Genomic DNA, 27,836 nt, shown 5'->3' on the forward strand with positions numbered 1-27,836 from the left:
AATCTCAAATTTTTCTAGGTTTATATTTATATGAAGCAGTTTTTATAAACTCCAACATTGTTACGTATGTCATGTCTGGCCAAGTTTTCAATTTTTTCTTCTAACAAGGTAATTCTTTCTAGATATTTCTTATTATCATAAATCACTATACTTTGATTTACACTTCTTTGTCTAATATATGAGTTTACTTGAAAATTATTTCAAAACATCTATAAAAGTGTTAATATTGGGATGCGCTGTGTTTTTAACAACTAAACCACCCCTAATGTAGGATTGGGTGTGGGAGACAATTTACCTGCGGTCGGGGGACAACTTACCTATGGTTTTTAGAAATTTGTACATTTGGGAGACAACTTACCTCGTCCGAAATTTTGGGCTGACGTCATCAGTTTTTTGGAGGAAGTAAATATATTTTGAATAAAAATTTATGTTTATCATCTGTTTAAAACATTTGCAAGATTTCAAAGCATTCGGTTTTGCAGATTATAAATTAAATTGTAGGTGAAACGAAGTTCACGGGGTCAGCTAGTTTCAAATAAAATAGTGTTTCACAGTTGGTTCTTGCACTTGTATGAAATAATCTGTAGTAAATAGTTTCCGAAACACTCTTTGGAATTGTATTGGTGTGGGATTTATACAATTGCCAAATTGACGCCTCACAGAGCCAAACAAATACCCCAAAAAATACTGATTCAGTTGCAGCAACCTTTTAGTGAAAATTGTAAACAAATTGTATTCTGTGAAAACTATTAAAAATAACAAAATGTTTATGTTCCTGAAGTTGTTTTTTATTTTTTTGTGAGTGATTTAAAAATATTAAGAGTGAATTAAAAATTTTGCAATTCACTTGTGGATAACAACTTATTTGTCAGACTTGTTACGGATTTAATAAACGCAGTTTAAAACGTCAAAATTGAATAAAAATGTTTTGCTTGAATATATTAATAATTTACAAAAAAGAAAAAAATCGCCAATGTCACTAGTACATACCAGCTATTTTTATTTTTGTGTACAATTATTTGTATTATACGAATGCTACGAAATATTTGAATCCTCAAATATTGCTGAAGTTTCGTTACTGATTTACTGTGGCATTTTTATTCTAACCTAACCTATCAAGCATGGTTCCCGCTTCCCGCGGAGTAGTGATGCGACTTTGGTCCGAAAAACATCGAATCGATAAATCGATAAAGTTTGATTAGACCATTAATCGATTCAATTAATCACAAATCAAAATAATCGATTCGATTAAATCGTTTTGTGGAAAATGTTAAAAAAAGTTCCAACATTGTCATAAACTTTAATTGGAGTAAAAAAATAAAAAATTTGTGAACATTTTAAATGAAAATAAACTTAATACAATAAAATACAAAATCAATAATATTCAGTCGTAAACATAAAAATTAAATTTATCTCTTAAAACAAAAATATAATTGTAAATTATTCAAACCAGTACTTATCTTCAATACTGCTCAGGAATATTAAGTTTGACAAATGTGGTCCTGTTAGTCTAGACCGTTTGTCTGCTAAGATCTCTCCCGCTCTACTAAACAGTCTCTCACATGGTAGGGATGTACCAACAACTGACAAATACTTGGTTGCAATTTTATACAATTCAGGAAACGCTATCTTTAACTGCTTAAAATACTGAATTGGATCATCATTTCGAGCAATAATCGATTGGTCTAAGTACTGCTTCAATTCTGTTGGCAAACCATTTCCACTATTTACATCTGAAATTCGAGATTCTTTACTAACAACCAAATTTTCATGAATATTCCATATATCATTACTATTATCAGAAACTGATTTAAAAAATCCTTCAGAGTCTACCTCCCTTGTTTTTGTTGGAAACATTTTTGATATAATATTTAATGTATTTGATAACGATCGTGCGCTTTCAAAATGTATTTTCTTAAACCGAGGGTCAATAACAGTTGCTACTGCTAATATTTCATTTCTCTCAATAAAAGATTCCTCAGAATAGAAACGTTTCTGTACTTCATTACCCAAATTTGTGATGAGCTCTTTCCCAAACTCAGTAGAACCATCCAAACGATTTAAGGACAATTTTAAACAATGTGCCAGAGGAATTATTTTGCTTGCTGTTACATATTTTTCACCTGAAATTTCTGTAGTAAGTAATTGAAATGGCTTTAAAATTAAAACAACTTCTTCTAAAATTTCAATTTCATCATGATTAACCATAGTTGGATTTTTGTAATTAAATAGCACTGAACTTATGTAAGTTGCCAACAATAAAAATCTCTGCAACATTAGGTACGTTGAATTCCAACGAGTTTCACACTGCTGGATTAGCTTCAACGTTTTATTATTTGGCGCCCCATTTTGGATTTGTTGAGACTTCAATTCCTCAGTTGCCTTGGTGCTATGTTTAAAAAAGGCAACAATCTCTTTAACCTTATTGATAATATCACTTAGATGAGTTGTAAGTTTTAAGGCGTTTGTAACTACTAAGTTCAGTGTATGAGCGAAGCAGGGAAGATGTTTTTTTTTTCCAAAACAAAGGTATGCCCCCTTCACAACATTGCTTCCATTGTCCGTTACAATAGCCGTTACTTTTTCCTTGTCAATATTCCACTGCACACATAAATCATTTAATTTTTCACATATATATTCACCGGTGTGACTTTTTTCTAACATAATCACACCAATATTCACAGACTTTAATTCACCCATGTTAAAAAAGTGTACGGTGATTCCCATAAAACTTCGAGTGTTGAAAGAATCAGTCCATATATCCGTTGTTATTGTGAAATTTAAAACATTCTTAAAATCTTCTTTAATTTGAGAGCTAATAACTTCATACCGTTCATCCATCATATTCGTGAAAGTTTTTCGGCATGGTAGTTTGTACAGTGGAAGTGTAGTTTGTAAAAACTTCTTAAACCCTTTATTTTCTACAGTTTTCAGTGGCATGTTATCTACAGCCAGCATATACAAAATGGCATTTGTAATCTTACTGGCATTTCTACCACCTTCTAAAATTTAAATAAATTTTGTAATATAAATTGCTCAATTATTGAACAAACCTGTATATGAAGATACTTCTTCAAACACTTCAGTAACTTTTTTCTGTTTTCCTTTGATATGTGAAAATGATGAGCTATCCAAGATGCTTAAAGTTGTTGCTTCTGATAAATTCGATATATTATCACAACTTCTTTCAATTGTCCTGCTACCACTGCACCCAGGTTCGGATTGAATAATAGGGGATGTGGGCTTCTCGAAACATTGTCTTTTTTTACATGGCTCCTCTTGCTCTGATTTTGATTCTACATTCATTATCGATTTCTGATTCAAAGGGATCATAGGATGCTTCCTTTTCATGTGGCTGAGCAAATTAGTAGTATTACTATGATTTTTAACTATTTTGAGACAAAATCTACATCTTGAGGATATTGCATCGATTTTTGTAAAATATCGTTTAATAGATTTGGACGTTGGCATCGACATCCTAATATCTAAAATATTGAAAAAATATAAAATCGTGGTTTACCTAAACTCTACGAACAAAAAATCTGGCAAGATTAATACACGGATTAATAATTTTACTTACAAAAAAGGGGGATTTTACCACTTCCGCCAAATCTTCAATCTAGGCATTTCAGTATTTCACATGCACATACGATGATTTTACAAATGTGGGATGTAGGCACGATGTAGGTAACCATAGCAACAGCAAAACCAAAGAACCACACACAGAACAACATTCAATGCACAGCACGGTAACCAGTACCACGCAAATGTGGCTAAAGTCACTAGATTTTTCTAAACGGGTATTGATTTTTTTAGCCGATTCTCGTAAAAAATAATCGATTTAAATATTAATCGAAGTTTAAAATATCTACAGAAAATCGATTCTTTAGTATGAGATACAATCGATTATTCAAGAATCGAATCGATTTTTCACATCACTACCGCGGAGTCGGTTGTCGGTGTCAGAAGCGTGTGGTGTACTCTCATTTCCTTGATCAAATTTAGCATTTATTTGACTTTTTTATTATTGAACGTGTATTTGTTACTAGCTTAAACACTACATGAAGTGTACAAGCAGTAATTTCAGCTGTTCGCAATTTGTTAAGCCTCAATTTTTGATTTTTTACGGTCGAAATTGGTGTGTTTACCATTTCATTTCAATTCTAGTGCCGAACACCATGTGTGTCAGCGGCTGCGCTCGGTGCAATCAGCTGATTTATGTGTACAAATATTCGGACTATTCGTGGTGTTTATCGTTTTTTGGTTTACACTGCAGCCTTTGTTTAATGGTTGGTGTGGATTAGGCTACATTTGTTGTGTGCGGTGGTGCTTGTGATGAATGGTTTGACATTTCATGTGCTCTTCACAATTAAACGAAAACAAGCCTTGGAAATCCCAATTGCTGTCGCAGATGTTGATCAGGTAAGTCTAATGAATCTGTTACAAAAACGCTTTCGGAAATCTCAAAATTTTAATTTTGCTTTTGAAGATTTAAAAATAACATAACCACAAATTTTCTTGAAACAGTTGCCGAAAGATGCACCGTTCAATAAAAAATTATTACACTAGGTAACAAAATTTGAAGAAATTGTTGTTTGAGTACAGTTTTTGCTGTTTTTGAGTTGTACTGATGTAGTTTAATATAATGCGTACAAGACATATCAACTGTCAGTTTATAATAAAATACCATTAATGTAGCTGAAAAAAGCACAAAATCAGACATGTGGAAAACAAGATTATATTTTTCAAAGAACTATTGTTTAAAATTCTAACAAGGATTACAGATATTCACAAAAAATGTTTAACGAAAATAATTAATTTCTTATAGTTTTTCAATTTTAGAAGTGATTCCTTGACCTACATTGTCGTTTGTGTATTGTGTTATTACTCCTTATTAATGTCCACACGTAATTATCTCATCACTGCTGTATTGCACCTTCCTTGATAACGGTTTTCCATATCATGAATCTGTTGATGAAAGCGTTCACCGTGTTCCTCTCTGATATCGCCTAAGTTTTCTTTACATGTATTATTGCTCGACATTTTATGAATGCTCCGAAAAAACGTTAATGTTGACCGTATAAAAAAAGTCACAGTTTATTCCGTAGCCTATTAAGCCGGAATTCCACTGAGGCAACACTGTACGACATGTTGCTTGATACTTGTCGCCTAGTGTTGCCTGTTGTAGGCGTGCGACAATGTGGCATAAAATTTCAATTAATGTCGCTGTGTGTTCCTTCAATGGAAAGACTGTGTGTAGCATGCGTCAATGCCGCATGTAGAAAAAATCTTGTGTGTAATACGAGCGCAAATTTATTGCTCCTTCGTCGCGCCGAAATTTTCTCTCTCAATCGGCAATGTATAATTTTGCGCTCTTAATACACAAATAGCTATTTCTGTCTGCAGCTTTATTTTTTTTATATTCCCGGTAGAGCCTTACATTGTCGATTTCAGGTGATTCATCATTTACCATTGTCAAAACTCTGGGCTTGTTTGTTTTCGTATCCGGGATGGTAATTAATTATTTATCTATTTCTTTAATATCCTCCTGTCGAAGATCATATACTTCGTGCCCTCGCAGGCTCCACAAATTCCAAATGTTAATGCAACCTCAAAAGTTTTAACCTCTTGATAAACGTAAAGTAAAAGAGGAGAATGGTTTATCTACCGTCATTATAAGAAAATTTTCAGGGACATGCTCTAGAAAAAGCATGATTTCTTCATAACTTAAAACTTTTGATTTTTTTTTGGTTGATAACCAACTCATTTTCTCTTAAGGAAAGCAATAAGTTTGTGAACCTGGATTTGTTTATCGAGTATATGTGTTGTGAGTTTGGATCACAACAAAGTGTTTTTTCAATTTATCAGAAGAATTTTTTTTTTCACAAAATAAAGACTAAAATCTAAGATAAAGAGTGGTAAATAATTAAACTTAACAACAGATAAAAAGGATTCTTTAGGGTTTAGTACAGATTGACTCGTAAAGGGTTTACAAGTCGAGTTTAATTTAAATAATCCACTGCCCTGTAATTTGATGTCAAATAGGGTGCTATAAATAGAGTAGTAACAGAATTGCAAAATATATGTACAATTCCTTAGTTGAAACGTCAAAATTGTGATGTCCTTTCAGTTTGGCATATTTCTTAGACTCATCACAAATAAATTGCATAAACTCGGAAAATTTCGACTGGTTCCGCATTATTATCAATAATAAATTTTACAATATCCGGGGAACGAGATTTGTTAATTGTTATTTTTTCACCTTGTCTTAACGTTTTTTCTTCCCATTTACGACTTTTGGTATGTTTTACATATACAGTAATGTTCGGTTATAACGAACCTCTTGGGACTGGGAAAAGTAGTTCGTTATATGCGAAGTTCGTTATAAATGATCTCAAAAAAATCAATACATGCTTTCATAAACTGAATTTCATGTATTTCAGGATGCAACATTTAAAAGTATTACAAAAATATAACCATGTAAAGATAATAATAAAGTCAGGATCACGAAGCAATGCGTACACGTCACGGACTCTGTATGACGTCATGCGTCTACCACGTTTATTATACAAATGAATCGGTTTGAAAACTGTCAACAAACATGTCGGCTTGTTATTGTTTTGGTTTGTTCTATTTATGATTATAGCATGAGAAGACCGTTAGTGTGAAGCAACAGTTTAGAAATAAGCTACACTTGCAGTGTTTCAGCATACAAGGGCATGCTGCAGGCTGCATAGACGCTATGAATTACAAACTCAGGCACAGGAAAGATCACGACTGTAACCCCTTTCACGTGTTCCTAGTCACTGAAGCCTGCCACTCACGTTCCAACGCCGCGGTACAATTGTGTAGGATATGACAAAATTGAAGTGTTTTCGAACATCTGTGTATGCGATCAAGCAAATCGGTTGGATGTGGACGGTTGGTGAACAAGTCTGTCTGCAGCAGTACAATCGTGTTGTATTGGTTGGAAACTTAATCGTGTGGGGACAGTGTATGTTATACAAACCGTGAAAGCAGGTATAAAAGTCCATTTTCTTCGGACATGTTGCCACCACGATCGCAAATTTTTAACTGCAAGGTCGTAACGTGTGTGTACTGCTGCTTTTCAGCAAAATTGTACAGCAGTTGTATCCAATACAATCGTACCCCGGCGTTGGAACGTGAATGACTGGCTTTAAGAACGTTCATTTTTGCATTGACTGCTGGTAAAAACTGCTGACAATTGGGTGTTAAACACATACTTGGAGGGTGGTACAAGGCTTCATACTGTACTTAAAGCTACCAACGAGAATGTTAACATACGTCTCAAACAGACAGCATTGAACAGTTGTGACAGGCTTCAAGTTAGAGAAATATGCTTACCGTCTTCAATGCCACAATAGGCACGTCACATCTACAGAATAAGTTACTTTATTGACATGGAATAGATACAAAAGTAAAGTATAAACAATAATAAGTATGCATGTTGCACAACGTCGTCGTCTGACCAGTGATTTGTATATTTGGCCAGTGAAGTGATAGTGTGATTATAAAAGACATCAGCAGAACATGCCGCTAGTACAATCAATTAGGATGGTAATGGAAAATAACCTACATGTTACAGTGGCTGAATGCCCTCTGCAGTATTAGAATCTTCACTGTCATAATCACTAAAACTATAATGTGAATCTTCGTTAATGTCGATTATAAACGGCGCAATCTCTTCACGGTCAAATACTAATTCCCGTTCCCACCACTCCCGTATTATTTTATTCATATGGTCAACAGTATTTTTCCACATTGTGGGCGTGACATGTGCTAACGCTTCTTTCCACATTTTCACGGAATTTTTTGACCATAACCATCACGCCCAATGTGTTTGGAATAAAAATTTGTAGTAATTCCCCAAGTATTTTCTATAGGGTTAAACACACAATGATATGGCGGCAATCGCAATACTCTATGGCCATTCTGTTGGCCCAATTCACGGCAACATACGTTTTTGGAGGTTTATTTCTGAAAAACATGATATTTTAAGTGAAACGATAGAGAATAGTATATGCATTACTGTGCAACCAAATGAAGAAGTTCCGTTTTTAACAGCTGTGAATCTGAACTTATGTCATGTTGTTAAAGCCATTCACGAATTTCTGCTTTTTTCCATGAACCACTGGGACATTTGTTTGCAAAGGTACTGTGGTAGCTTGCATTGTCTATAATAATCTGTGATGGTTCTTCAAGGTTCATGAGCAATTGAAACCACTTGAGAAAATTCTGTTGATTCATTTCGCCATGATAGTCTGGATTTTTGGTATTAGAAGAAAATACTAGCGCTGCTTCATCAATAAATCCATTGCTTGTACCTGCATGTAATACAATATACCTAAAATATAGTGAGAAGAATAAATAACTAACGTGAAACTGACACATTACTAAATTTTCCCTTCTATTTTGAACATCCTGATACTTATGACACTATCGTCTTGCAATGACCTAACTACCGAACCATTTTCAAATATCCATGTTTCATCAAGATATACACATGGCAAAGAATTTGGGTTCTGCTGATTGTGCATGTATTCACGTAAGAATTGGTTCTTGCATGAACAACATGTTGTAATTCCATAAGACGCTTCCGTACACTGGTTGGCGAATAACGAAACCCAATTGAGAATGTAAAATTTTTCCTAACGAGCTCACAGAACCCTCAAATATATGTTTCTCCTTCAAGCAATCAATTAATGGCGATCGTGTAACATGTATTTCTGTAAAATAGTCGTTAGTATCTATAAGGTGTGCGCATCAAATTCATACTTTCTTCGACCATTCCATATAAGCATTCTCGAATAGCACACTGCTCCGAAGTGCTAATATCACACACTTGCTTTGTTCGGGGGTCTCTATTTTTTGGGAGAATGTACACCTTCTCCGGTTTTTATTTGTTGTACCACGGAGTTCACTGTTCGCACACATACACCCAGAGCAGCAGCAACCCTCTGTACAATGTGACTGCATTAGTAATTGTAATAAAATACACCTACTTACGTCTTGAACAGCTGTTAGTGGTAAAAGAGGTTCCCCGCTATCGCGTTCTTTAGCAAAATAGTCCACTAAATTATCGTCCATTTGCTTTACATCTTTGTGCAAGGGCTTCGGCATGGTGGAATGTTTACGTTCAAGCAAGCGACACGTACCACGGTACAGGACAGTTAACTTGGAGTTCTATAAAGAACTGTTATAGTTCTGAAAAGAACTGATACGATTACACGAGCAGAAAAGTAGAAAAACGCGAAAAATCAAACAATAACACAACATAACCAAAGTTGACACCAATGACACTTGTGAAATCGATAAAACTTTAGCATATGTTTCGCTATCAGTCGTACCAATATAATTTCCCCCAAATTGATCGATTTTGATCCGTATTGCCACGTATTGCAGCGCGTATTTTTGATTTAGTGTTGGTAACGGATCTACGTCATCCATGACGTGTACGCATTGCTTCGTGATCCTGAGTATACAGTAGTACATATAAGGAAAAAAAAACTTGATTAATAAAAAGTTGATTAAAAATAAAACTTGTTACTTAAAATAATCTCAAATTTTACGTTGCTTCTTGTGAGAAAGGTTAATTTAAGAGGGTTTTGGGATCGTTCCCTCTTTTTCTTCTTCTTCTTCGTTATCATCATCGTCTTCAGTCTCATCTTCTGTTTGAATGTTGCATTAAACTAATTCTACAATAGCAGCATCATCCAAAATTTCAGATTTCACAAAAATATCGTCAAAATGGACGTATTCTTCGAAGTCGATATCAAATTCATCGTCAGAACTGCTTTCGTGCTTTCTCAGCCATTCAGCCAATAGTAGTTCGTTTTCTGGGGTGGGATTTTGTTTCTATAACGATAAAATATCGGTACCGATAAAATGTGGTCGTCTTTTTCTTTCGCATCTCAAATTTATATTTTCGTCCTTGTCATTTATCGCTTCGTATCGCTTCGTATCGTATCGTATCGTATCGGTAGAAACAAAATCCCTCCCCTGGTTCAAATTTTTCCTCACACTGGAGAAACCCAGCATGTCGAAAACAATTAGCAATTGTTTGTTCTGATACTTTTTGCCATGCCATACTGATAAAATTGACGGGATCTAATAGATTCACACAAAAGTGTTCCTGACCATTGTCGAGATAAAGCTGACTGGTGAAAAAGTTCGTTATAAACGATTTTTTATTCTTTGATATTAAAAATTTGGTTCGTTTTATCCGAAAGTTCGCTATAAGCGGGTTCGTTATAATCGGAAAAAAATAACACGTATCTTATGGTACTTCAGTTCGTACTTTGCAAGTTGGTTCGTTATATCAGGAAGTTCGCTTTAACAGGGTTCGCTTTAAGTGATCATTACTGTAGTTCTTTTTTAAATTTTTTTGCCAGGGGTATTTCATCATCAGAACTAAATTCCTGTACAGTTTGTTCGTCTATGTTTGCGGCTTCTACATTAGACGCGTCCAAATGGACAATATTTTGTTCTCCGTTTTTGTGACATATGATTTCCATCGGCTGTTTGAGAACCCCTTTGCCAATATCTCTAATAGTACCTAAAGGCTCGTCATCGCTATCAGCATCGTCTCTATCACTGTCAGCACCATCAAGAGGTGGCATCAAGATAAGATCGATTTGAGAACTATCTCGTATGGGTTCCATCTCTTCGTCGTCAGAATCTAGTTCCTCTAAAATGTTCAAAAGTTGCTCAGCATCCACCGGATCATTAGGATTATAAAGTTTGCTTCTGTAAAAAAAAATGTCTTACCTTCTACCGCCCAAGGTATAATTTTTCATACGCAAAAAATGCAAAACATGTGAAAAAAAAATCATAAACAAAATCTACAGACTTTATTTTATATATATCGCAAGAAACATGCATGGATTTTTCTCTTGTAGAAAAAATAAAAAATTGTACACTTACCTCTTACTCATTCTGCAAAAAATGAAGGACACCGTTTTGCAAAAACCAATATGATAATGTAACTTTGTTTTAAACAATCTCCAATGAATAAGCACTCGAAAGACCATTAAAAAAGGTAGAGTTTGATATATTTCAAAAGCCGGTTCGTTGTCTTTTGTTATAAGTACCTAACCTCAAACAGTCCCGTTCATATGGTATGAAAAATCATACGGTGGGCAGTAATGGGTTAATGTTTTTTTCTTGTAGTTTGTCGCTGTGTACTTGATTGCTGTTCAGGAACAGGACAGATTTCAGACAAGGATTGAGTTAAAACTAGAGTTTTGTCTAAAGTGAATTCTTCGATGTCAGATACTTCTACTAAATCTTCGGATACAGAAGAATCATTTTCTGATCTTGATTCTCTCCTTACAGCAACTCTTCGGGAATTTCCTGATGTGGACGGAGTGCTACTGATTTCAACTTCATGGTGTTGACTCTGCCTTGCATTGTTTTGAATGGATTCAACAAATGCAGATGCTTGTGCTTCATTTGAGTTTTGATCAACAGTAACCCAGAATTCCTCATCACTGCAAATATTTTTATTTAAAGGATAAATCCCTGTACATTGAAAACCTTTCACAGATTTTTCTATCGTTGCAACACGATTGTAAGCTTTTTCAAATAACATTGTTATATCTTGTTGCAATATTTTTTGAAAAGTTTTTGTTTTTAAATTAGTAGAGCATTCTTGACTGTAGGCTAATTTGAGAGGGGCAAAAAAGTAACATCTAGCGGTTGGAGCCGATGTGATCTATGTGGAGGCAATGATACTACAACTATCCCATTGTCCTTTATATATAAAACTAAAACAGCCAGACGTTTGATATTTAAACCATCGAAAAATTAAAATTGTTTCAGAAACTACAAAAAAGAAAAACAGGAACATGATCTAAACTAATCACTATAATTACAAAGTATAAAATCATAGTAATCATAGTCATCATCGCTGATTACTATTATTAAAATAATTACACTAGTTTACAAGGTTTTATATCCAAAGACAAAAATAGTTGAACCTAAAGGATTTGGGTTCGGGAAATTCAAATCTGAAAGCAGAAAAAATTCATCACGTCAGGTTTTTGAGATATTTATATAAACATACCCCGTATTTCTTTTCTTTTATACAACTCTTGTAATTTTTTTATTTTTAAATATATATGAACATATAGTTCTTTGAGCAAATTTGTTGAGCAAATTTGTATCATTTTAAAAGATCATTTACGTAAATAAATAACATGAGTCAATTTTTCAAGCTAGATTGTCATCAATGTTTTATTTAAAATTTTTCAAGTATTGATTTTAGAATAATTGGTTGCTTTTGATTTTTCTACGGGAAGTGATAATAAAAATGTGAGGTTGGCCTCACAAAGATCTTTTTAAATGATACAAATTTGCTCAAAGAAGTATAGGTTTATCTTTAAGAATAAAGAAGTTACAGTGGTTGTATCAAATAAAAACAACACCCAGTATATATTATAAACATTATGGCTCAAAATTAAAAATAATTAACACTTTCTTTTATTGGCCGTACTGTCAGTTTCTCTTACAATAGACCGACAGTAACACATTTTCGTTCCAAAAACCTTGATACCTTCTTTTTAAGCATATTTGAACAGGTCTTCCAGCTTTAGGTACTATAATTTTACCACAAACGTAAGAAAACTGATTTCCACTTACTTTGCACGATCTCGAAGACATTTTTTATACGACATGGTGCATTAACATGAATCAGTTTAACACTAACGAGAAGGTAAAAGCAAAGTTCATTATTTTGGATTTATGAAAAAACCTGACGTGATAGGGATTATCCGTTTTTGGATTTGTTATCAGTAAGTAATTTAGAAGTAGAAAATATTTTTTTTTATTTTTGGATACGAAAAAAAGTTTAAATTTGTAAACTAGTGTTATTATAATAGGCGTTACATCTTCTTGGTCAAACAAAATGTTTTTCTCCCACCAGCGTTGAATTTCTCCTACAGGTTTATCTTTCGTCTTTGCCCATGCTTCAGGTGTGATTCGAGCTAACGATTTTTTCCACATTTCTAAGGATTTTTCAGCAGTACTATTACCGTTGAATCAGCTGGATCAATTGCGGCTTTAATATTGATGCATTGTACACAATGTCGTTATACACCATACATTTTATGATATCATTTTTTGGAAGCAGAATTTGGTGCCTTATTAATTACCGTACTATGATACGGAGAATGATGATGATAAGAGGTTGTTCTTCTAAATTGACTAACAATAGTCGGTGTTCGAACGAATGCAAAAAATGATTTTGGTCCATTTCGCTATGATAATTAATTAATTACCATCCTTTCTTATGGAGGAGAATACCAGTTCAGCGCCAGGAATGAGTCCTTTGGCACAATCTATATGCATAACGATATTTCTGTCTATTCTATGTTTTATTAAAATATTGTGTTCATATTGTTTTCAAACATATTAAGTATAATTACCTTGCACCTCCAGTTTTAGTTTTTTTGACGCTTTTCACGCTTGAATCCAGCCAGGAATAACCGAGAGTACCATCTATGTTGGAAAATCTATGTCTCGTCTAAAAAACTAATCGGAACAATCCTTCATTTTCGAATTTTTCAAATTTCTGGAGAAAAGAGTGACGTTTCAACACAACATTGGCAATACCATTAACTCATGTCTCGGATTATCTTATTTGTAACGAAACCCAATATTGTGCAAAACTTTTCATAGCGAAGCTATACAAGCTTGTAAAAATCTCAGTATCTGATAGTTTCTTTTGGAAGGTGGTTAAAGTATAACGTGTTCTTCTAAAATTGGTCATTATAGTATGAAAGAAAGGAATATGCACTATAACTATATAAAAAATGTACTTTTTTTTGTACATTTCGTAGATAACATTTCGAATATCGGCTTTTTATCAACATCAATCACTGATTTTACCCGTTGCCTGTTTTTCTTATGACTTCCTTCCTAATGGATGGCTCTCCTTTTTGCATCAACCGTCAATCAGTTGGAAGATGGTAATTCTCAAAAACCACTGCCACGATGGAGCAAACGATTCGTTTTGTTTTATTAATTGTTAATAATAAATAGGTTACCTTTAAAAAAATACTATTTCAATTCCTCATGTACATGTAAATACAGTGCTTCAACATTTTTGACGCCACTGCTCTAACCACTGAGTGAATCGCTATATCATTTACCTGAAAGTGCACTACGGTTTTCTTGCTTTACCTCATTTGCCCTATACTAAAAGACAATGACACCCTTAGATTCAACGCTTACCTGTAAAAAGAACATCTTGTTTTTTAACAAAAGAGGCAGGTTAGAAGCCTACATACTGGGTGATAATAATTGTTGATTTACAATCACCTCGGTTTATGGCTTAGGCGAACGGAGTTCTGAATTATATTATAGTACCATTTGTTATGATATTTCTTTTTCTTAAAACTCAATAATTAATATCAATATATAACCCAAAAGATAAGTATTACACAACATTCAAACACGTCGTTGTCTAAACAAGAAATATAGTTCATGAAATGCAACTCATAATTCTTTACAATAAAACCAAAAGTCAGAAAAGAATATTTATTAAAATTATTATTAATCATTATTTTCATCAACAGATGAAATGCCGTCACTGTCGCTCTCAAGATTAATAATAATTGAACTTGTAGAACTAAAAATTAAATTATTAAAAGAAGAACACAAGAAAAAGATGGAAAATATTACAGAAAAACACAAGGTGGAACTACTAATTTTAAAAGCTGAGTTGGAATTAAGACAATAAAAATTAAATAAATAATTGACCAAAGTTATTAATTTCTATTATTCATCTGAAGGAGATTTTGAAAATGTTCATTTATTAGTATATAGACGCAGAGTCTATTATGTCCATGTCCTTGCACTGATGCATTATTTACTTGTTCTTCACCTTGTAAACGTCTTCTATGTCGTTCTCTTGCTTGAACTGCAGCAATAATTTCCGGATCGTCTGGTGCATCGGCTTCTCTCTCATTTATAATAATGTCATGTAAAACTGCAGTATAGTTGGATTCATGTATCTTTTTACACACGTGACCAAAAGCTAACGTCCAAACCGTCGTCTTCGTTGATTCACTATTAAAGTCTCTCCAATTGGTTACAATCGTCCGACTTGTCAAAAGGGAAAATATCAAAAGATGTCACCCCCTTCGGGAGTTACAGGAACCTGTAATTAATCCGTTTTGTTACGCGCCAAAACAGTTTGTGCTTAAATTGATATTATCAAAATGTCCAAAAAATATTGCTCTGTGCCTGCTTGTGTAGTAATCAAGGATCCTAGAGACCACAAAATAATGCACAGATTCCCTTCAAACACTGTGAACAAAAGGTTGTGGTGCAAAAAGGTTTTTAATGCTACAAGTAGGTACCCCAACATGAATCTTTTACCTAAGGGAATGTATAGCCATTAAAACCATTTCAGGTGATAATATTGCCAATAATTTATACATTTGTGGTAAACACTTTTGAGAGAAGTTGTTATTATTCAAATAAAAGACTTAAACCCGGCTCTGTTCCTACTTTGTTCCTCCATGGTTCCAAGTCACCGCTACCTGTTCCTACTTCTTCAAGCTACCAAGCAAACACTAAACGTAATCCAGAATGCAGCTTCATAATTCCTGAGACACATTCCGATAACAATGTAAACACCTCAAAAAAAAAATTTTCCTATTGCATAACCCTTTGAAGACCATCCACGCCCATGGCGTTGTGACTTTGGCACCGGTACCGAAATTTTGCCTCTTTTTCAAGTAAAAACCGAAATACATGATGTCAAATTGTGTCAAAAAGTCAGACCATGACAGACATTTAGCCGACATTACAGATTCCTTTCCCTCCCGACGTATACGCCCTCACATGTCACATTTAAGGGATTGGAGAGACTTTAATAGTGAATCAACGAAGACGACGGTCCAAACTAATAACTGTTACTTTGGAGTAATTAGTCAAAAAGATTACAATGTTCATAACGTCAACATGACACAAATGTGTAGCCTCAGGCAGGTCTTTTGGTTTCGGTGCTTTCCGATTGGGTTGTGATTTTGTCGGACTGGGAAGGAGTCTTTCTTTTCTAGTTTTAATCTTCGAAACCGCTCGGCGAGTAACGCCTAGAGCATCTGTAACTCGCTAAAAATTTGAGCGAAATTATTAACCATGAACCTTCAAGTGGTTTTTACTTACTTCCTTGTTCTGTACCATTTAATGAGATTAAAGGACCACCGTTTTCCTTCTCAAGAGCAAAATACTCTATAAAGTTGGACACGATGTCCTGGGCACGGGAACTCAAACGTTTCCCCTCCATGTTGTAGACCAAACACGAACAAGAAATAAGATCACAAAACATAAAAAATAGGACAACGAAACAAGAATCTTAACAACCAACCAACTTTAGGAAGAACTGAATAGAAAACTTGAATAGAACAACGAAAAACTGCGATTAACCACTCTGAGTAAAACCAAAAATGACAGTGACGTTTGATGAAAAATCGATGAATTATTAACAGTCACTAGATTGACTACATCAGTGCCTGTCGCACTATGTGGACGAATTTATTACGTATATTATCTTTTTCTAATTCAAGGAACTTTGTGGAAGGGAATAACTGACGTAGAGCGTAATTTGGCCTAATTTCGGTAGACATACTATTTGTCTGGCTCTTCGTTTTTGTAATCCTTAAAACAAAGATTCTTATGGTAGGTACTGTCTGAGCTTGTATGATACTTCGGTCACGTGTGTCAAAAGATACATGAATTCAACTATAGCAACTATTATATTTTGCGATCTTTCTAATGAAACACGCATACAAAGCGACAGAATAGGAAAACGTCTTTTCCAAATTTCGTAGCACTCTATTGGGTTTCGTATTCGTATATGTGACTCATATAGCATTTCTTGAGGGGTTTGAGGATTAAGCACTGGAGTCATCAGATAATCAGTTGCTGCATAACCCCTGTCTCCTAACAATATAGCATCTCCAAACTGACCAGAAACAAATTTTCTTTTTACTGCAGAGTTATTAAAAATAGTTTGGTCGTGTGTCGATCCCGGCCACCTAGCCACAATGTCTAAAATTCTTCTATCAGAGTCGCAAATTGTCTGAACATTCCAAGAAAACCAGCCTTTCCTACATCTGTAGTATTCAGCATTCTCTCCTCCAGGTGACTCAATATCCACATGCGAGCAGTCTATTGCTCCGATTATTTTAGGGAAGCTGGCAATTCTGTAGAAACTTATTTGAGTTTGTGTTATCTGTTCGGGTGTGCTTGGCATAGAAACAAGACGTGGTCTCAAAGAAGCGATTGCCTGCGTCACTTCGGTGATGATTTTGCAAGCTGATGCTTCACTCATCCCAACAAAATCAGCAACCACAAGAAGCATGGTTCCTGTTGCCATGAATCTCAGAGTTAACAACAATTTTGTTCTTGGATGTATGGTGTATTTGTTGGAGACCTTATCGTATCTTCAATTTCTTGCAAAATATTCGAATATGTATTTTTTCTCGTTCAATTCGGCATAATAGTTTTTTCTGTAAATGACAATGAAAATATGTAAAATTTTAAATTACAATTATATTTCACCTTTCCAGATATCTTTTAGGGCGTCTCATGCTGATTCCTAATTTCTTTGTCATTATCTGAATCAAAAACTTCCACGTTTTCTACCCACATTTTTAGTTTTTCCCAACATTTTTTCTTAAATCTCACTTTTGTTGACGTAACAATATGGCACTTTTAATACCAACACAAAACAAAAATAACAAAACCGAGGGATAATTAACCAGGGAATAAAAAGGTATTGTAAAACCAGAACAATTTATCCTAGGGATAAATGACGGTATAAATTTATACCGTAGATAACTATTCTGATAATTATCCTTGGTTGGTAAAAGCGGGCCTAAATGCCTAATAAAGCACTTATTTTTCTTTAACTATCTCATTGTGCTTTAAAATATTTTCACGATAAGTCGATAACGACGCAAAAATGTGTTCTTCAGATTGATCATGTTTTTGTAAATCCGTGTCGATATGTTGTATATCGCTGTAACCTGTGGAATTCCAAGGGGTTCGAAATTTTTCGTTAAATAACAGACAATTCCAGCAGTATAGTTTGTTGTTTCGCTATCGGTCAGCCAATAATATTATTTATTGTACCACTTTTGACTAAAGCGTCCGCGAGAGTTTGTGATGAGTGATGATTAAATTTTTCATTTCCGGACATGGTTTTCATTTATGAAGGAATAATAGTTCATCATGTTCCATGTTACTGAATTTATTTTTTATTAAAATAACATAATGTCTTTACCTTCATTTACCACCTCTGTAATAGTACTTGCACGGCTTGCAATTGGACTTGCCATTTTAAAGAAAAAGACACTTAAAATGACTTTGGTAACCGCCTAACCGTTAATTTGAATAAACTAGACTATGTAATTGGTACCGTAATTCCCGTTTTTCATATTCATGTTTTTGTGCAAGTAATTTGAATTTCTTTTCTTGCGACGAAAATATAGCTAGAGAAGCTTTATAAATTTATGTATTAATATAATGTAGCTTTTTTTGCCATATTCTTGTTGACAGACAGGAACTGACAGACTATGCATGATGACTAGTTATAGCAATTAAATGCACAATGCAGTGAAATGAAGTAGAAGGTTGATCTTCTTGAACGTCAGAACATCTACTTTCCATAAAGGGCATTGCCGTTAATTTCAACGTCTTCTTATTCCCCCTCACATAAAAATCTTCAGGTTTAAAATGTTTGGAGCAAACCAGCTTATTCTTGGACCACACGAAAGTGTTCTTATTAATTCCAAGAGCCAACAACCATTTCCATAATAATTCCCCACGTTAGGTGGGTCAAATTTGACCCGTCCTAATTTTGCTTTCGATTTTATTATTCCAAGTTCCAACTGCCTCTTTATTATGTTTTAATGAAAACAAAGTCACAAAACAAATATTTTTGTCATTAACATCGATGAAAAAATATGTTTATAAAAAAAACAGTTAAGATTTAACACAACATACTAATAAAATTCTTAAAATTCGATAGTTTTATTGTGTACAGTTTTGGCAGATTTTTAAGACATTTATTGTTACTTTTGTCTTGCAACAAAAAATGCCGCATTGTCCGCATTTGTCAGAATATTTGTTAGCATTACCCACACAAAGCCCACATCTTTCTCTTTTTTCGTTTCTGAATTCCCTATTCCTTGCAACTACTTTTGTATCAACTACAGTACCAATTGCCATTTATACACTTCGAGGAACACCATTAAAACCACTATCAACCCGTCTTTGAATGGGAGGCTTCACTAGCTGAGGACCGAGCTCTTTATGAAATAATCGTCTTCTTCAAGAAACACTTTGTCTATAATCTGGGTTTTTCATCTTATAAAGTTTAGGCAAATCATAAACTACACAAAAGTCCATCCCTTTGTTTTTCTATTACATGCCTACCCATTTAACATCTTGTTAAAAATCTAGAATATGAAGTCCCAAAGTCGGTAAAAATTGATCCACTGCTATAAATTTGTGATAACTATCATGTAACTAAAATCAAGTGGCGGCAAGTATTCACATATTGTCGACAACACCAAAATAGGCAAAAAATAAAATCCAGGAGAAAAAATTTCAGAGATTGAAGCAAAGAATCACAAAAAAGTGGTTCGTGGGTCAAATTTGACCCAGGCTTGGGCATCCGAGGGTTAAAACATGATTGCTCGCTGCGGACTGAGAGTCCGCATTTTAAAAATTATGGTTTTTATGGTTCATACTTAATGGTAAAGTAAAAAGCTCATAGAAATTTAACAAAAATATATTTAGTAAACATAAGATAATATAACATAACAAGATATTGCATCTACATTTGCTAGACACATGATTATTTCTAATCATCATTAATACTTGAAAAACAATTATAACACATAAAAATAGAATGTTGTAAGCAGATAAATGTTTTACATTGTTGGCAGGAATACCGTGTCGGTCTATTTTTTCTTCGATCACAATACGTGTATCGTCCGCGGTGATCTGCAAGGATGGAAGTGGCTGATTGAGGTGTTTCTGTTCCCAAAATTTCACATATTCTCGCTGCCATGGTTCTTGGGATACCCTGCATAGCACGACGACGCATGTGGGACTCAATTAGATGGAATGATAATCTTTTCGAAAACTCTCGTCTTTTTATACTATCTATGTTATTGTTCATCGAGTATATAATCAAAGAATTAATACCAGCAATATTTAGCAAAGAGTAAAACACTACCATGGGCCATCTGCGAGTGTTCCTTGCACAGTCATATGCTGCACATAATTTATCGACACTATCTACGCCTCCTTTTGTCGCATTATAGTCCATGATCATGTCTGGTTTATTTGTGTTTCTATCAATACAGTCATCATGATGCATACTTGACACCAACAATACATTCTTATTTTTTTTGGACATATATGAAACAAGAGTCGCATTTTCACGAAATCCGAACATACTTGTTAGTGCTGGACGCTTAAAAGGCCGAGAAAACTCTATTGGTAGTTCCTTTTTATTTTTTCGTATCGTTCCCAATAGCGTAAGATTGAAGTTTTTATATAAAGTGTCCAACAAGTCTATGCTGGTAAACCAATTGTCAAGCGTTACATTCCTGCCAGTACCTTTTATTGGTTGGCACAATCTTTGCACAGCTGCGTTTGGGGAGTTATTTACTGCAAAAGGGCCATCGGGTTGTTTACCAGCATACACTTCTAGATTTGAAGTGTAAAAAGTTTTTGCATCAACTAGTGCAAAAATTTTGATGCCATATTTATTAGGCTTATTAGGTATGTATTGTTTGAATGCGCATCTCCCACGAAACGCTTCCAATTTCTCGTCGATGGTCACATACTCAAAAGGAGTATAAGCAGTTTTACAGTTTGTCACAAAATTGTCAAATATTTCTCTTATAGGAGCTAGTTTATCTAATTTCTTACGAACTTCCCTCGTCGTCATATCATCAAACCGTAAATGCTGCAGGAGAAAACGAAATCGACTTTGTGACGTGGTTAGTCGAAAAATTTCCACTCCAGTACCGTTGCTATTCCGTAATTCTTCAACATTTAGGCGACTGGATTTCAGTACTCCTGCTAAGTACAACAGTCCCAACAGTGCTTGTACTTCTAAAATGTCAGTTTCCTTAGCATCTCTTTCTCGGGTGTAGTTCGCTCTTGCTAATCGAATATGATCATTTGTGTTTTTCACTATGCAATCTAATATTTTATCGGAAAAAAAGTGCTTCCAAATATCAAATTCCATTTTTAAATTTTTTGCAACTGCTTTTACACCTGGAAGATGTTTTACTAAGTTTTGTGATCGTGTTCTTACATTCTTATTCGGAACATGTTTTTTCCACAGTGTACAATTATCCTTTCCAGTAAATGTTGGTCCTTAATTAATCTGCTCTACCTCATCACAATCTGAAATCTCCTGTTCCGTATCCGTGTCAGTATCTTGTCTTTCAAGTGCATCTTCTTCATTTACATCCTCCTCATCATCATATTCAATAACCGACCCTTCTACACTATCTTCTAACAAACATTGTTCCATAAGATTGTGTAAACGTTTCTGCTCATTCTCGTAAGAATGCATCTACAAAAAAGTTTGTTAACGATATAAGTTAAGATGCTATAAGTAAAAAGTACCATTTACTGCTTCAAATGCACTTCGTAATATAAAACATTCTAGTAGAAGAACTGAAACGTTAGCTCGCAGGCGGACTGAGACTCCGCAAATGACAAAAAACTGTAGAAGATGCGCACTAATTGCACTGCAGCTGCGTACTAGGTGTTAATAGGCTAAAACATGAAGGTATACGGCGACGTTGCTGTAAGGGGTGGGGAATTTTTAAAATATCTACAAAAAGAGATCCCTGCGGAGTGTCAGTCCACGCGCGAGCTCTGGAAGGTTAAATTCAATTGTGATCAGTAATGATCACTGCTCAGTTAATTAATGAAATATGAAAGTATGTATATGTTAACAACAAATCTCAATTAAAATTAATATCAATCAGCCATGAATGAACTTCTAGAAGCATATATTACAAATACATAAAAGCGTCATGCAAAAATGCCCTACCATGCTAGATAATATCAGTCGAGTATACCTGTAATACTGAATAACAGTCTTCTGAAACTTTTTTTGAGTTTTTTAGGTGAACAACTAAATCGTGCAGCGTTTTTATACGTTGGTTAAGTCGTCTGTTTCTAGTATGCAGGTATTTGATTAGCTTCCTTTGTTTTTCTATTGTTTTCACAGCAATGCCCCACATCACTTTGGCTTTTTTGGGATCTGTGATGTCTTCTTCCTTGCAATCACCAAAATAAACCGGTATAGAACGCTTTCTAAAATTAAGTAAGTAGGTAACACATAAACTTTATTTTCAGTAACAATGTTTTGACAAGCATACCGCTTTGCAGTCAACGATGTGGGTACGTTTTTATTGATAAACGTACACGTTTCTTTAGATGTGATCGAATCACTTCTTGTTGATTCCTTACCACAAAACCAATTAAAAACCACATGCTACAGTTTCACACAATAATTGATACCTATAACATACCTTATTGATGGCTTACATTCATTAACGTGGTCGACGATTCGAATTTCAAGTTCTGATACATTCTGAACAATTAATCGTTGAGATCTTGGTTTTACAGTCTTTTTTTGAAGATGCTGGGGAAAATTAAAAATCGAGGGCACTGCATTTTTCTTTAAAAGTTTTTGACCGAAACGATACAGAAAGTCATTTGCTGTAAAATGTGTACTGCAAATTTTTGCAGATACTGATGGTTGGTAGTCTTTCCTCCGCATCGGTATTAGCCATTTTGTTCTTTGTTCATGGTCTTTGGGAAAACTATAATAATCAAATTGTTTTACTAAAGTATATCTACGATGTGTTTTACGGTTTCAAAATCTTTTAAACAATAACTGCGTAAATCAACATTAACAATGTACTTACCCGTGGAATGAAATATTTTTTTCCTCTTGGTACCTATTTGTACAGTTGTATGCCGCGCAGGACATAACCATGGTTGCTGTATAATGTAATGTCACTCAATCAATTGTTATCTACGCAGAATAAGAACAATAAACTAGATACACATCAAAAGCCAACGTATGAGTCGTTATGAGTGTAGCCGGCCAGTGCCCTAAGTCAGCTGATCGTAATGTCTGTCTCTGTCTAATTATGGAGTCGTTATAACAGACGTGCGCGCCATCCATTCGCCTATTAGATCCATGGTCTTTGTAAACAACCTAACCTAAAATGTATTTCGTATGATTTTACTTACTTATGGAACGATATCCCTTCCGGCTTGAATCTTCGCACACTTGAACAGTTTTTAGCTGCACAAGACATAATCTTAAATAATAAAAAAACACTGGTAAATATCACGGTCTTGGAGGTGAATGCACGGTGAATGATATAAAAGGCTTCAAAACGGCTGCCACTATAGCGTCGGCAAGAATTTGGATGCGGACTGGTCGACATCCGTTCCTCCCTACTCTAACTTCCTTGGAGCGCACAGGCTTGATTCCATATCATAAATCGTCACCAAAATTCTGTAACATCTTCAATTGCCCTTGTGTCATAATTACCAACACAAAGTCTCGTTGTATTAGCTCTGGATCTTCCTTAAGTAACACATTTTTATGGCTTGTAAAAAAGAACGTCATGATTACATCATTTGTATGATGAACAGAATCATGGTTTAAGTTGTATGCTTGCTCAATATTATATAAATCTTTCTTTTTACTTCTCGAGCGTAAGCAAAGGAAGTATTGTAATCGAGTCCGTCGGCCGACTCTCTACTTTTACGTTTTCTCGATCTTTCATGACCCCTAGAAGACGAAGAAATAGGTCTCCCATTTCCGTCTGTCTGTCCGTCTGTCCGTCTGTCCGTCTGTCCGTCTGTCCGTCCGTCTGTCCGTCTGTCCGTCTGTCCGTCTGTCCGTCCGTCTGTCCGTCTGTCCGTCTGTTGTCCCGGATTTTTATTAGACAGATAATCTCCGAAAGTACTCGACCGATTGTTGTGAAATTTTGTACTTATATTAAGAATATCATGTAGATGGTAAAACGCTAACCAAAATTTGTCTAATCATCCCCACCACTAATGCGATGACGTCACTTCAAAATTGTACATAGTAAATGGGTTTTCAATTGTATAAAATAACATAGTCCTACACATGTAGTTTACAACTCTGAATCGACTTTTCACCCGAAACGTCCAGATTTTTGAAAAAAAAATCAAAATTATAAAACAACATTTTGAAATTTAATTTTTAATCTGCTAACCAGAATGCTTTGAAATGTTGCAGATGTTTTAAGGCTATAAAGAGCATCATAAATCTTTAGTCAAAAAGTATTTGCTTATCCCGTCCAAAAACTTGATGACGTCAGCTCAAAAGTTTGTGGAATAAATCATATCTAAAATGTACAAAATATGATGAGTCTGTACTTGTGATCTATCACTCCATTCATATTTTTTGGATTTGCATATACAGGGTGACTCAAAAAAATTAATGAATGCGTAAATATATTTTATTGATTTAATCAGGAACTACAAAACCGAATGCTCTGAAATCTTGCAGATGTTTTAAGGTCATAAAGAGCATAATAAATGTTTAGTCAAAATATATTTGCTTATCCCCTCCAAAAACTTGATGACGTCAGCTCGAAAGTTTGCCGAATAAATCATATCTAAAATGTACAAAATATGATGAGGCTGTACTTGTCATTTATCACTCCATTCATATTTTTTGGATTTGCATATACAGAGTGACTCAAAAAAAATTAATGAATGCGTAAATATATTTTATTGATTTAATCAGGAACTACAAAACGGAATGCTCTGACATCTTGCAGATGTTTTAAGGTTATAAAGAGCATAATAAATGTTTACTCAAAATATATTTGCTTATCCCCTCCAAAAACTTGATGACGTCAGCTCGAAAATTTGCCGAATAAATCATATCTAAAATGTACAAAATATGATCAGTCTGTACTTGTGATCTATCACTCCATTCATATTTTTTGGATTTGCATATACAGGGTGATTCATGAAAATAAATGAAAGCGTAAATTTATTTTACTGATTTACTCACGAACTACAAAACCGAATGCTTCGAAATCTTGAAGATATTTTAAAATTATCATAAGCATGGTAAATTTTTGATCAAAACGCATTTGGTCGTCCCCCCTAAAAAATTTATGATGTCACCACAAAATTTAGCTGAAAAAATCCTATCTAAAATGTACAAAATATGGTGAGTCTCTTCTTGTGATTTATCATTCCATTCAAATTTTTTCGATTTGCATATACAGGGTGACTCAAAAAAATTAATGAATGCGTAAATTTATTTTATTGATTTAATCAGGAACTACAAAACCGAATGCTTTGAAATCTTGCAGATGTTTTAAGGTTATAAAGAGCATAATAAATTTTTAGTCAAAATATATTTGGTTATCTTCTACAAAAAACTGATGACGTCAGCTCAAAAGTTTGCCGAATAAATCGTATCTAAAATGTACAAAATATGATGAGTCTGTACTTGTGATTTATCATTCCAATCATATTTTTGGATTTGCATATGCAGGGTGACTCAAAAAAAATTAATGAAGGCGTGAATTTATTTTATCGATTTAATCAGGAATTAGAAAACCGAATGCTTTGAAATCTTGGGAATATTTTAAAGTTATTATAAGCATGGCAAACTTTTGTTCAAAATGTATTTGTTCATCCCTCCTAAAAAAATTGATGACGTCACCCTTAAATTTTGCTGAATAAATCCTATCTAAAATGCAAAAAATATGATGAGTTTGTACTTGTAATTTATCATTCCATTCATATTTTTTAGATTTTCTTAAGAGGTGGTTCAAAAAAAATTAATGAAGTCAATTTATTTTATTGATTAAATTAAAGGCAACACTTATTATTAGTATTACACCCCAACCAACCCAATTTGGTAGACACAAAATTTGTTAAAGGAAAAACTCGGTTGAAACATAAGGGTAGCACGCTTATTTACATCGACTTTAACATTACAGACCTGCATTTGTTCACTTGGTTCCGCGAATGTGAAATAGAGATGTTTATAATCAACCAATTCTGAATTTCACCGTCAAGAATTAAAATAAAACCCAATGTTTTATATAATAAGCGGAAGTCGAAGCAATAAAACCGATGGTCGTTTTGTTTACAGTTTCTCTGTTTGGCTCTCACGTATGCTGTTACGCTTGTCATCTTAAATTAAGAATGTTTATACATAAACGATTTTCAGTTGCCGTATACGTGAGTAAATTGTTTCGTTATTTTATTGATTATAAAAAATCAATATTCAAAACGACCCAATTCATTTTCCCGAAAATTTGGGAATACAATAATTTTATTCTTAGTATTACACTACATCTATCCCAACTGATATCCGTGTCCTTGCAAAAATGTTGATGACGTCATCGCAATTTTAAATTCCCACTACAAAAATGTAATGAGAAAAAAACACAATAGCCATGCAGTCGTCAAGTTTCCGACAGCGAGGGAAGTACTGTCTAAACTCTTTAGACCAATTTTTTAATAAATGTATCCGTTCCAGTTGAGAATTTGTGACAGAGTCACGTATGTTATCCAGAATAGCTTGGAATGAAATTTTTGACACAATTTTGCTGGACAGTCCTTGCCTCTCAAAAGCCGTGAGAAATAAATGTCCTATTTCCTGTTCATGTCCCACATGTACTGTGGAACATTCTACATCACAGTGGCCATTCTTTATAGTCACAGTAATACCAGCTGGACAAAATGCATCAAGTTTGACACTAACTTGGCACTTAAGATGTCGTAAATTATTTCCTCTCCTTCTGAACATTCCAGGGCTATGACAATTGCATATGATCCTGGTGTAATGTTTTGTCTTATAAGCACCTTGCATTTTAACATAAGGTGAATGTGTGTCTCTTTCAATTCCACTCTTCCAAGATAAAAAATCTTTAAAATCTGAAAACTCTGAAGTTCCACTTTTTGTCTCCAAATTATGATACTCTTTAAAATGAGATATTAAAATGGATTTTGTCTGATCACTGTAATCACAAATACCACATTTGTACAGATTCTTATGCGAGGAAGTGAAAGAGTCTAAAACAACACAAGTACAAATACTTTATTAGCGGCTATTGAAGGTTCCAAACAATAATGCGTACCTGGATGTCCTTTTTTCATATGCACATTTAAATTTCCGTTGTTTACAAATGTTCTTTTTGCATTTATTAATCAAAAATCAAGTTATCACGCACTCTACGGGCGATCGGAAAAGTCAAATTTGCAGGTCTGTGGTGTTTCACGCGCACTCGTGTACGAATAGTATCGAAAGTAAAAAATATCAAGCGAGTGTTTATAATTGATTTACGAGTGCGGAGCGGAACGGAGCACGAGTAGAGATATTAAACACGAGCGTAGATATTTGTTAATTTCGAACGCTTTACGAACACTATCGTTTAGCCCACTGTAGTACAATAAAAAATTTTAACGAAAGACTGAATATTGAAAAAAAAAGATGTGGTGTCGTGGGACACCAGGTATGAACGAAGTTCCTTCGGCTAATGTAGAATCCACACAATTTGCAAAAAAAATCGTGCTCAATTTTATGTAGGTTTTCTTGACTTTTCTCTTAAATTTTGCTGATTAGTTTTTATTTAAGTACAGGAAAGTATTTAGGAAATTCAGTATTTTAGGAAATAATAAATTACGTAAAATAAAAAAAAATCGTAATTCAAATTATCAACTAAAATAACAAAATATGA

At 34.2% G+C, this 27,836-nt stretch overlaps 3 protein-coding genes and 2 long non-coding RNA genes across 5 annotated transcripts; all 5 read right to left on the reverse strand.

The window, feature by feature from the left end:
- Positions 1 to 1,440: 1,440 nt before the first annotated feature.
- On the reverse strand, positions 1,441 to 3,925 carry LOC135143193 (E3 SUMO-protein ligase ZBED1-like). The gene is made up of 3 exons (XM_064075072.1): positions 3,581 to 3,925; positions 3,054 to 3,485; positions 1,441 to 3,002 (listed from the first exon to the last, which is right to left on the reverse strand). The coding sequence occupies exons 2-3, from the start codon at positions 3,475 to 3,477 to the stop codon at positions 1,441 to 1,443; spliced, it is 1,986 nt and encodes a 661-aa protein (XP_063931142.1). The 5' UTR covers positions 3,478 to 3,485; positions 3,581 to 3,925.
- Positions 3,926 to 7,397: 3,472 nt separating this feature from the next.
- Positions 7,398 to 8,575, reverse strand: LOC135143269 (uncharacterized). The gene is made up of 2 exons (XR_010282724.1): positions 8,051 to 8,575; positions 7,398 to 7,998 (listed from the first exon to the last, which is right to left on the reverse strand). It is a non-coding gene; the product is annotated as an uncharacterized LOC135143269 (long non-coding RNA).
- A 4-nt stretch (positions 8,576 to 8,579) lies between these two features.
- Positions 8,580 to 9,413, reverse strand: LOC135143270 (uncharacterized). Its single transcript, XR_010282725.1, has 3 exons — positions 9,028 to 9,413; positions 8,797 to 8,978; positions 8,580 to 8,747 (listed from the first exon to the last, which is right to left on the reverse strand). It is a non-coding gene; the product is annotated as an uncharacterized LOC135143270 (long non-coding RNA).
- A 7,289-nt stretch (positions 9,414 to 16,702) lies between these two features.
- On the reverse strand, positions 16,703 to 17,392 carry LOC135143194 (putative nuclease HARBI1). Its single transcript, XM_064075073.1, has one exon. It carries the CDS (start codon positions 17,390 to 17,392, stop codon positions 16,703 to 16,705), a length of 690 nt encoding a protein of 229 aa, XP_063931143.1.
- A 2,508-nt stretch (positions 17,393 to 19,900) lies between these two features.
- Positions 19,901 to 21,301, reverse strand: LOC135143195 (piggyBac transposable element-derived protein 4-like). Its single transcript, XM_064075074.1, has 2 exons — positions 19,992 to 21,301; positions 19,901 to 19,916 (listed from the first exon to the last, which is right to left on the reverse strand). The coding sequence occupies exons 1-2, from the start codon at positions 21,299 to 21,301 to the stop codon at positions 19,901 to 19,903; spliced, it is 1,326 nt and encodes a 441-aa protein (XP_063931144.1).
- Positions 21,302 to 27,836: the final 6,535 nt, after the last annotated feature.

Source organism: Zophobas morio, unplaced genomic scaffold (assembly GCF_036711695.1).
Source record: "Zophobas morio isolate AGI-343-1 ecotype UQ-CSIRO unplaced genomic scaffold, CSIRO_AGI_Zmor_V1 ptg000058l, whole genome shotgun sequence".
NCBI lineage: Eukaryota > Metazoa > Arthropoda > Insecta > Coleoptera > Tenebrionidae > Zophobas > Zophobas morio.

Excerpts from the sequence above, each read along its gene's own strand:
- LOC135143193 (XM_064075072.1), bottom strand. The coding sequence starts at position 3,477 with ATGTCGATGCCAACGTCCAAATCTATTAAACGATATTTTACAAAAATC. Across the intron at positions 3,003-3,053 it reads AGAAGTATCTTCATATACAG|AAGGTGGTAGAAATGCCAGT; the intron begins GTTTGTTCAATA and ends TTTAAATTTTAG.
- LOC135143194 (XM_064075073.1), bottom strand. The coding sequence starts at position 17,392 with ATGCTTCTTGTGGTTGCTGATTTTGTTGGGATGAGTGAAGCATCAGCT.
- LOC135143195 (XM_064075074.1), bottom strand. The coding sequence starts at position 21,301 with ATGGAATTTGATATTTGGAAGCACTTTTTTTCCGATAAAATATTAGAT.